The 11,417-nt window shown below is 45.2% G+C and overlaps 1 protein-coding gene across 1 annotated transcript in view; it reads right to left on the bottom strand.

Annotated features, from left to right (window-relative positions):
* Window positions 1-8: 8 nt before the first annotated feature.
* Window positions 9-11,417, bottom strand: part of PRUNE2 (prune homolog 2 (Drosophila)) — a gene marked incomplete at its 3' end in the record, with an annotated part of 129,390 nt that continues 117,981 nt past the window's right edge. Inside the window, exons 3-4 of the mRNA XM_008588241.1 lie at window positions 7,326-7,484; window positions 9-5,065 (exon numbers count right to left, since the gene is read on the bottom strand). Of these exons, the coding sequence (XP_008586463.1) occupies window positions 9-5,065; window positions 7,326-7,484 (5,216 nt within the window). The remainder of the gene's footprint in view (window positions 5,066-7,325; window positions 7,485-11,417) is intronic.

Genomic DNA, 11,417 nt, shown 5'->3' with positions numbered 1-11,417 from the left:
GTTCCCACCAATTTGTTTCTGGACACACAATAGTTGAAACATTAGATATAACACGTTCATTTCCACCTGTGTGAGGAGATGGGTCTGGTTGATCCCAAGCTGACAGCACGGTGTCCTGGCACTGCTCTTGGGTAGGCATTTCAGCAGCGAGTACATCACCAGCGGAAGACATGAAGGTTTGCTCTCTTGAATCCTTTTCTTTGATTTGGTCCAGTACTACCAGCTGGCTAAACTGGTTGGCATCTGGGTCTGGCTGCCTTGGTTGAATGTTCCAAAGCTGCTCGTGGGAGTTCCCCCCATCACTTTCCAGAAAGGGTGGCTGATGTTTATCACTGAAAGGATTGGTACAGTATGTTTCCATGGATTCATCATCACCCTGGATGGGTACTCCCCAGGGACCCATATTTTGGCATACTGAAGAATTCATCCCTAACACACCGCTTGAGTTAGACAGTTCCCCTTCAAATGTACTCTCAAGTGGCCTCCCTTCTTGCGGCGAGGTCCTCCACCAGTCAGTGCTCTCAGCTGAGAAGCCAAGCCTTTCCAACTTAGAATTATCTTCATTCTTTGGTTCAGTTTTGGGAGCTGTTTGCCAGACGACATCTCCCGTCTTCCCTGTTTCTGAAGATTTCTTCTCCTTCTCTGCTGCTGGAATCTGTATTTCAGTCTCCACCAGTGGTGAGAAATTCCAGGGATCGGGGCTGCTTTGTGGAATGTCACAAGACGGGTTTGACTTTTTCTCATTCTCTGCTTGTCCTGGACTGCCTATGTAGCCAGCAAATTCCTCAGACTTGGGATCAGCTGTGGCCAAGAACTTATTAGATTCGTTAAACGAATCACAAGCTCTGGATTCACTCTGAGCAACTTGGCAAATAGGTGAATGGATCTCGTTCTCCACCGACTCTTCAGCACCTATGCTATCATCATCAGGACCTGAGATCCTTGAAATGACCTTGGCATCCTCTGGCTGCACAGTGTCAGGCACGTCACATTCATTTTTCTCCTGTTGGCTAACCATTAGATTTCTTTCCTGATATGTACCTGAATATTCAGAATATTTGCCTGTTTCAGGGCTGGATAAAGAGGACAAGGAATCACCATCAACTGAGTCATTCCAAATCTCTAAAAATCTAGGAACCTTGTGATCAAAGCTCTTTTCAAACTCGTCCATTCTATTTTTTTCTAAGTCCTCCATTTCAATAACTACTTCTAGTTGGCCATCGGTGGTGATTAGTTCAGATTCTTGGTGATTCGGTTCACTCCGATCATCTCGATTCTCTTTTTCATGCTCAGTCCTGGGTCCATGGCCCCAGGAAGACAGTGCAAACGAAGAGTCATTGAGATCAGGACTTGATGCACTTGAAAAGGTGAACTCACTAGAAATGCTTTCTCTGTCACGATTTCCAAAAGAACTGGCTCCTGAAAGGCTGTTTTTAGTCCCCTTAACTTCGAGATTCTTAGTTATCTCAGAACTTGTGCAACTGGCCTGCATATCACCGTGTACAGGGTCGTTCCAAATGTCAGGGCTTCGGGGAAATTCATGAGGTGGCCCTTCGTTCACTCTCTCTGGCTCCAGAATGTTACATTCTTCAGTGTTCTCAAGATCCATTTCAGATAAAGACACATTTTTTGTTAAATTTATCTCACCTGAAATCTCAGTGGCTTCACTTGAATTTCTATGACTCACGAGGTGCTTTTCACAGCTATCTTTTGCCCGCAGGTTATTTGTGGACACCCCTGTTTGCACATCACAGGAGTATAGGTTGTAAGACCCCTTCTTATATTTTGAAGCTTTCTTTGGTTCCTCGGTTTGAGGACTGAAAGTGACTGAAAGAGAGTTCATTTTGTCTGATTCAACGGAGATTTCTTGATGTTCAGATGTAACTTGAGAAGAGAGTTCCTGGTCGCCTGGCCCTTTTCCAGAAATACCTGAGGCGTTATCGGTGACATGGCCTGTCACCTCCTCATCGAGGCGCCTGCTGTCAGTGGCTCCAGGGACATCCTCACTTTCACTTTGTCCATACCTATGACCTTTCCATGAGTCTGAGTGTGCAAAATGCCCTGGATTCTCAAGCCCAGTCCCCAAGGGTGCTGTATCACTGTGCAGGGGTCCTCTCCATGTGTCCTGGTTGTCGGGATGAGGTGTAAGTGCTCCCAACTCACTGGCTCCAGAGGCTTCTAGCCCATCTGGGCTGAGACTGTCCTTAACATTTGCTGAATGGCTGGGAGATTCAGGAGGCAATTTGCTTTGCTCAGATTCTGTAATACACAGTGGGCCTGGTAACATGAAAGATGACATGTCTTTAGCTCTCATGACAGAATCCCAAATACTGTTTGCGATCAGCTGCCCACTTTTCTCATTCAGTGTGTGATATTCGCTAGGAGCAGTGTCTTTGGGGTGCTCAGCAGAGGCAGGGGGTTCCCAGTCTGCCTGACTAGCTTCCTGATACTCCACGCCCCATGGTTCCAGCTGTCTCACTGAAAATCGGGTTTCTGGTTCAGTACTGTCAGCCATGTATTCTTCTGTGTGACCATTGCCAGGGATCGCCATGCCCCCACTGCAGTCATCCCAGTCCAAGTCATTATCCATATCCGAGATGGTCGCGGTGGACTGCGTGTCCTCCAGAATCACTCTGTTCCACAAGTCGAGGTTGTCGGAGGCCGCCTGCCGGGAGTTGGTGCTGCTGTGCAGCAGTGTGAGTTGCCGGTTTGTTTCATTGTACAGCTGCATCATGCTGGGGTCATCGTAACTGGACTGGCTGCTTCCCCCAGCGTCATCCTCCATGGCGACGTTTCTATCATCTGTGTGCTCTGTCTTGAGTAAATCTCTATCTGGGCTGCGAGTGGCATTCATCTCAGAACTACTATCTGCATGCGGAGAAGCCCACATGTCTAGGTTCCCAGGACCTGAACTAATTCGATTCCTAGGTGGCTGCTGCAGTGACTGAGGGGGAATTCCAGCCTCCTCGGGGGTACAGGTAGCATCTTTTGACTCAGAAGCTTCTTCTTTAGCAAATGTCTTGTTTTCAGTTCCCTTTTCATCCTCAGCAAATGTTGGTGATGTGTAGGAGTCCGAGGTGGAGTAGTTGGTATCTAAGGGGGAGGGCACTGAATCTTCTCTGTTGGATGCACTGTAATCGGAGCATTTATATGCTAAGAAGGAATCTTCCCAGGGAGCTAGGACGTCTGACCCTCCTTTCTTAACACTCTCCTCAAAAAGGTTCCAGGAATCTACCTTTTCATACACCTGCCCCCTAGTTTCAGGATCTGCTAAACCACTCTGATCTTCCTTCGATGGCTTAGAATTATTCCATGCATGGTCCAGATCAGAACTGGGATTTCCCGATACAAGGATATTATCCCTGGAGTTACCGTTCCTCTTGCCCCAGATTTCTGGAGCTGCTTCATTTTCTGCCTCACTGGGTGAATTGTCCAATAGATCTTCTGAAGGAAAAGAAAACCCACTTTTTGCCATGACCCACTCATTTGGGTCCCTCACAGAAGGTGTCTCAGCACTTGTGGGGTGCAGATTCCAGGTATTGTTTAAAGCTTCAACATTATCTTCTTTACCAAGTGCCCTCCAGGCAGGGAATGATGCTGTGGCCGCTGGTTCTCTGTTCTCTGTAGGATTTCCCCATGGCTCAGGCATCGCTGTGGGAGAGCGGCCAGAATGCCATAAGGCAGCGAAGTCTTCTATCAGGTGGTTCGTTTTCTGAGGAGAATCATCTGGCAAATGTGATTTCTCCAGGGGCAGGTTCTGAAACTGCATGCTTTCCTCATTTTGGTCTTGAATATCACTGCTACCCAGTTCAGACTGACCAAATTCACACTTCCAGGGACCTGACTCTGGGAATTCGAGATTTTTTGGTTGAAATACAGAATCTGAGGCTCTTCTATCAACTGAGCTTGGCTTACGATCTTTCCATGACTCAGGGCTGTGGAAGACAGATTCCTGCTCACTGGAACTCCATGCATCTGCCATATTTTTAATGTCAATTTCCAAACCACCCCACCAACTGCTGCACCGAGCACGGGTTGGAGGTGGCTCTGTGTGATCTGTGTTGATTGCTTTTTGGGTCATATCTTCTGAATAGAGAGGGTCTGGTTCTTCAGGGGATGGTGAGTTTTCAACAAAACTATTCATAGGTGTTGGTGGGATCCTCTTTCCAATATTTTCTAGCCTTTCTGGTGAAGGAGACTCATCTCCCATAAAACCTGTCAGGCTCAAATTTCTTTCCGAGTTATCTCTAGGACTTTCTTTTCTTTGGACAAACTCTCCATCAAATTCCACAAGGGTATCTTTGCCAGCCTCTGACAAAAGTGAACTGGATGAATAATTAGACATGTTGATCCCTATCCCATCAAGTCCTTTAGGCCCAGCGGGAAGCTGTCCTTCTGACGAATCACTATTGGGGAAGAAGTCATCTGCTGGGGAGCAGTCTGCAGAATGGGAAGATGGTTGGGACTGCCCAGAAGCCATGGGTGCTGGGTCAAAGTTGAAGAGGTCAAAGCGTTCACCATGTTCTCCGGACCGTGCATGCTCCTCTGCCACTGCCCCCTCGGGGATGGGACTATATGAGTCCAGCCCTGGGAGGAGGCTGTGGTGAGGCCCTGCACCTTCTCCCACTGGACTGTCGTCACTGAGGAAGACTGAGCTCTCCTTGGATGAACGGCTGCTCCTGATAGTGGCCAACCCACTGTCTGGGCTAACGAGGTCTATGTTGGCATCCACCTGGGCCTGGTTGGAATCATTGGGATCTGGAGGGTTCTCTATGAAATTCACAGAGCTGGGCTGTGGCTCTATGTCAGAACCATACAACTCCATAATCCCGGAAGACCCCTGGGAGAGGGGGGCGCTGCCTGCCACAGCTTCTGTTGACGACGTCCGGCTGTTGGAGACCATCTCTGGACACCTCCTGCTGAGGACTTCCTTGACAAGAAGAACCACCTGTTCACAAGTCACTGACGGGTCCTCCTGCTGGTACACCAGGATCTCATCACAGCCACATTCAAAGGGCTCCAGTTCCAGGCAAGGGCTCTGACTCTCTTCCAGCTCGCAGCAGATCTGTCAGGGAGGCACAGGGTTTGTGTGAGCACTCGGGCAGTCTTTGCAGTTTGCAGTTTACGTTTCACAATGTTTCTTAATATGAAATTAACCTGTGTTCATCTGTCTAGGAAGACTCAAATAACTAAGAATAGTACAAGGCAAACATTATACATCATATAAGTGAAACATGGAAAGTCTCACATAATGTACCACCAACCTTTCTCCAATTCTATCAAATAGTCTTTGCATTTAACTCAAAATCCAGCTGCTCGATTATGCTGGCTCCTGAAAGTTATGAGTAAAGAGATTTAAAACCATCTAACTCCTTTTCTCAGTGTCCTATGACACCGTCTTCCAATAGGAGTGAAACTCAAGTCTGCAAAAAAGCAGAGCATGCTGGTCACTGACAAAAACTAGAAGGCAAGTGTTGGAATAAGCAGAGATGTGGCAGGAGAAAGACTTTTGTTTAGGAGCAGGCAGCCAGGTCTACTTGAACCTCTGTCAGCTTCCAAGGCAAAGGAGAAGGTAGGAAGGAGAGAAAAGCTACCAGGGGCCCAGCTTTCCAAACAGAACTCAGGCTCCATCTGTCCCCTCCAGCCCCAGGAAACACAGATGTGGAGCCCAGACCAGACAAAGCTGACCCAGGAGGCATGGTCAGTGACAGACAGCCACTGTGACAGACATGGTGATGCATGGTCAGTGCGAGGCCTGAACTGGCCTGTGGCTCTATGAATTTTAGGAAATATCAGGAGTATTTTGCCACATTGGGCCTCTGAGATATCCCCACAGGATTAGTGGAGGTAATGATAGTAATAATAATAATAACGACAGCCACCACAGAGTAATAATAACAACAGCAATAATAATCATTAGTAGTAATTTATGGAGTGCTTTCATATGCCAGACATGGTTCTAAGGGTTTTATGATCATTATCGCCTTTAATTCTCACAGTGATTCTACAAGGCAGGGACTCTTTTATTATCCATTTTATTGATGAGAAAACAAAGACCCAGGAAGGTTAAATAAGTCATCCGTCAACACGCAGCCAATAAATGATGGAGCCTGAGCTCTGAACTCGGGCAGTGGCCTTCAGAGGCTGTGACTCTTCACCCATTGTGTGACCCTGTCTGCGTTGCTCAGACTTCCCAGGGTGGGGAGGGTGGGAGGGTGAGAGGAAAGAAGAGAGAAGTGGAGTCACTCAAGGGCTTCTAACCCCTTCACCTGCTCACCTAGTTTTGTCTATTTTAAATGAATTGATTTTCAAATTGGTTTGAAAAAGGGAACTGCTGCTAAAAGTGATTTGAAAACCACCATATTGGTTGCTTAGGATGGCCCAAATCCTTTCCCAAGGAAGGCAGTGATCAAAGGTGAAATTCAGCTTTGAAACCAAACACAAAGTAGAGCACTGAAAAGCCACAGACTGGTGATGCCACAGACAAATGCACGCAGGTCAGAGGAGGGTACAAAATGCATCCGTGGCAGGAGCAGGGACTCTTTCATATTTGGATTCGAGAAAGCATAGAGAGAGCCCGAAAGCACCTATAGTCATGTGTCAAGAGAGCCAAGACAGAACTCTCAGAGGACAGAAAGATAGCATGAAGAGAAAGGGTAGAGACTTTGCTGCTGAGCCACCTGAAGGTACACGAGGTGTCTCATCCCTTAGTGAGGACAGATGAGTGAGAAAGCCTTCTATGCCCATGTGGCTCATCGCATAGTGAATCACGTAAGTACTCATACTAGTTATTAAATACACCTGGTTTGGTATATCCAGGGGCCTACTTTGATTAATTTTGTCTAATTCTTTTATTTCCTAGACTTTGGGTTAAAAGACTCAGATATTAATCTAGAAGTTCCAATCGATTGCCTAGTCAAAATTTTAGTGCCTGGGGACAAACTAATTTTGATTAAAGCATCAGATCACCAGTAACCAAACACTGGGCACCAAGTGGGTATTGAGGCAGGGGCTACATTTTTGTTAGGTGTTACCAGGGAGAAAAGAAAACAGCACCCTCAAGAGAACTTGCCTTCACTCGGGTGAGAAAAATCTGATCATGCTCTCTATGGATTCAGGCTAGAAGAGAAATGGATATGGGGCTCTTTTAAAAGGTCCGGTGTGCAAAATACCCCCAACACTTCCTAAAATTCAAAACTCTGGGATTCTATCCCTTGGGCCAATTTCTTATGAGTCACCCATCGGTTCCCATCGTCCACTGTCTGTTCTGGGTGTGGGCAGGTGCCAGTGCAGTGAAACACGTGCAGGTGCAAGGGGTGGCCCACCTGACTGCACAGCTCTAGGTTCTCCGAGTACACGGCGATCTGGCGTCTGGGCTGCTGCTCCTCTGACAGGTAGCTGGAGAACAGGATGAGGACATCAAAACCGAATTTGTCTGTAAATGTTTTCAAATCGCTGGTGATATTGCTGTGAAACACACAGTTCTGAAACAACAGAAAAGTTGATATTAATGTCAAAACGCCCAGTGGGAAGCTGTGCTACAAATTTGTCCACACCTATAATATATTAGGACAGGTATTCATTATTAGGAGCAAGTGAAATAAGCAATTTGCTTTGAGAAAGTTTGGAAACTTTTGTACTATTGCTTAAAATATACTTGGCTTCTTTGTTTCCCCAAATCAAGAAAGGAAGGAGTTTTTGCCATTATTATTAAGAATAGCTTAGACAAGGAACAAATATCTTATTTTTTTCCTAAAATATTTATTCAAACACTTACTTTGCAAAGCATATTTTTTCCCTCTTATTGTAAGACCTATGTAGAAATGTCTACTGACTATTATTACAATTTATCATTAGAAAACCAGGAGGGAGGGTTTTTTTTCCTATAATTTTATTTTCTAATGATTATTATTAACTCCAAGCAGAAATTCCTAAGGATGAACTTAGCTGAGTTTACCAAGTGGTTTTTATTACAATGCAGAAGTCTGAAAGATTTTTGGAAGAGCTGTGATGTCAGATCTGCTTGCTCCGTGTGGCAGCTATGGAGGATGAATAATTGTGGAAAGAGCAGCACTATCTCGGAGCACCCAGACCTGCTGCTCACATCATTTGCAGAAAATGCACTGGCCTCTTCAAGTTTTATTAACTGCAACAATGACCACTTTGTCTGCATGGTTATCTCTCTTCCTTAAAGAAGTACAGGGAAGACCATATGCTAGCCCCAGCACAACTCCCGGCATATCCCAATTGCTCAAGGTATGTTTGCAGAATGATTGGACAGAGACATAAAATCAACCTGTGCTATGTGGTCTCTGTCACAGCATATATACATAGATGAGCATCATATATAATCAATCAACTGACAGTCCATTGTGCCAATCAATGAAAAACACCACAGTGTGCGCTCAAGGGATTTAAAGACTTCTACTGACTTTTTCTGATTATAATAGTAATCAGAATTATGCCTGCTGCTAGTAAGATATTAAAATACAGAAATGTATACCATAGAGAGTGGAAGTGCTGTGCACCCCTTCTCAGGTAACCACTGTGAAGAGCTAAACAGTACACTCATATAGCTGCAGATCTCCTCTATGCCTGGATTCATGCTTGTGTATGGTAGCTCTTTGAAACCTGTAGATTGGGTATTTGTGGTTTAGACTATTTACTAGCCACTTCACATAGCCATCGTACATGTACACTGCAATTCTGCTAAGTGGAATCTTAAGGTCTTGAGGCCCCTGAGAGGGCTCACAAGACCCTCAGCAGGCAGGCCCCACAGGTCACTAGCTTCCACATCTCCAGGAGGCTTTGCTGTCCACTTGGCAGCAGCCACTCTCATTAGGCATCTTATGAGGTCACTTTCCCTTTTTTGGTTACAAGGAATTGCACATGGGAATCCACGAAGGTCCCAGGATATATTGCCAATGGATACCAAGGATCTGTTGTACTGATTTGCTAATAAAGTTTAAGATGTTCAAATACAATAGCTTTTGGAAGCATATGTTCCAAGAAGTGTACTGTCAGTCTTCATGCTTTTTATTTATTTTCCAAATGGCATAATAACAAACCTTAAGAAGGTATTTTTAAAAAATTAATTCACTCACAATGGAAGTAGATATTTAGGATGAGCTTTTTTTAAAAAAAAACCCCAGACCTTATATTATATACAATTTGCATTCAGTAGATAAAATAATTTCCCTCTCTTTTTTTTTTTTTTTTTTGTGACCGGTAAGGGGATCGCAACCCTTGGCTTGGTGTTGCCCGCACCGCACTCAGCCAGTGAGCACACCGGCCATCCCTATATAGGATCTGAACCCATGGTGGAAGTGCCGCCGCGCTCCCAAGCGCTGTACTCTCCCGAGTGCGCCATGGGGCTGGCCCAGATAAAATAATTTCTAACTATCACTGGTGGTCAATCAAGAACCTTAACGCTGAGCTTTCTGCCATTATGAATCATGAAAGAAGAGGTGGTCCTGAAGGAAAATCAGAAAGAACAACTACCTACATCTTATCTCCAGTAACTGAAGACTTGGGCACAATAAGTCCTACACTTTTCCTTTCTAAATATTTTTTCATTATGTATATAAAACCCCCAAAATACATTTATAAACTTTAGAAAGAAGACACACATTTCTAAGAGATTTTCATGTAAAATGACAATTATTGCTGCACTCCTGGCTAGGTCACTGAAACAAGACAGGATGGGTTTTACTCATATCTGAGCACAAGACTAAAAATCAGTAGAATCAGCATTATTCAAAGCCATCCAGGTGGAACATTTGCTATTCAGAAATGTCAACTGAGCCCCAACTGGTTGGGAATCTTCTGTGTTAAACCGATGGCTCTAGCATCCTGGGGACCTCCAGTCAGCAGCTCTGGTGACAGCAGGCATCTTGTTAGAATGCAGCCTCAGGCCATGCCCCAGACCTACTGAAGCAGAATCTGCATTTTCCAGCAATCCCAGGTGATTCGAATGCAGTGAAATATGAAAAGCCCCACTCTAGGGAGACATTTGTTCATTGATGTATTTCTCTATGAACCACTTCCCTCGGCTCCCTCAACACTGTCATGTCACCAACACACACTCTCAGCAATCTGTTCCCCACAATACCCTCATCATAAAAACCATCCTGGGGCGTGTACTTCTGGGCCACTTCATAGAAGTTCTCATTTAGCAGGTCGGGGATCCAGTCCTAGAATCTGTATTTTCATCATGTCCCTCACGTGATTCTCATGACCTAGCTCCTTTGGGTAACACTGTCTCAGTTTTCCTCCGAGTGACTCCAAATTCCACAGTATCGAATGAAGAATTGACAAAACAAATTATTTGAATCACCTAGGCATGTTAGAGAAACAAAGAATTACGTTTTACCTTAACTCCCAAAACAGGCTGTCGACAACTATACCCTATCTACCCTAATAAAATTCTCCAAGCCAGGTTTGATCTTACTGGCTTTAGGACAGTGTCAAGAGTTTCATGTTTAAAAGAGAATCAAAACAAGGGAATGAGTGAGAATCTTCAGGAATCCAGGAGGCAGCGTCTTTTCTGCTTTTATGCCGGTGCTGTTTGCATAGGAGATAATTTATTATTGACTTCTAGCTACGCAGGGAGTCATGTGCTGCGATGTGCTCTTATGTTGCTGATGAGCTAGGCTGGCCCTGAATAAACAGCACTTCATCATCAATACAACCCAACTGTAGATACAGGTCGGCATTTTATCCCTGCATCTGTCTTCTACCTGATAAATTACTGTTTTAGTTACATGTATACAAATACTATTTGTTAATCTGCTCAAATGTCTCCAAAATGTCTTCCCCCACTTAAAGTTAAAATTATATACATACATATATACCTCCCACTCAATTCGAGAAAGGTTTAGAAAATAAAGGAATCTTGGGGCCGGCCCAGTGGCACACTGCTACGGTGCGCTGCTTGGGAAGTGTGACGGCGCTCCCGCTGAGGGTTCGGATCCCACATACAGACTGGTTCCCGCTCACTGGCTGAGCGAGGGGTGGGCACGGCGCCGGGGGTTGCGATCCCGTTGCCGGTCCCGGCCCGGTGTGGGCGCAACACTGGGGGTTGCGGTCCGTTGCCGGACACAAAAAAAGACAAAAAAAAAAAAGAAAATAAAGGAATCTCCTCTTTAAATTACCAGCCCCACCCCAGCCACATACCCCCTCTGTATCCTATGATTGCTGCATGGAATTTAGAAAGTAACTAGTCATTGCAACTGGGAAATGACTGGTAAAATCCCAGACTAATCCCACCAGTTAGGAAGAATGACAGTTGCTCTATGTCAAAGCCCTTTGTCACCCATAGCTCCAAAGATTCAATCACTAAACATTTTTAGAGGTCATGAGTCTTTTTTCCTGAGTAATTCCTAGTTTTGGGATGAGTAGGAAGGTATGAAAATGTG

The sequence above is a fragment of the Galeopterus variegatus genome, unplaced genomic scaffold (assembly GCF_000696425.1).
Source record: "Galeopterus variegatus unplaced genomic scaffold, G_variegatus-3.0.2 Scaffold4733, whole genome shotgun sequence".
NCBI classification, from domain to species: Eukaryota; Metazoa; Chordata; class Mammalia; order Dermoptera; family Cynocephalidae; genus Galeopterus; species Galeopterus variegatus.
This window is presented reverse-complemented; position numbering and strand designations above follow the sequence as displayed.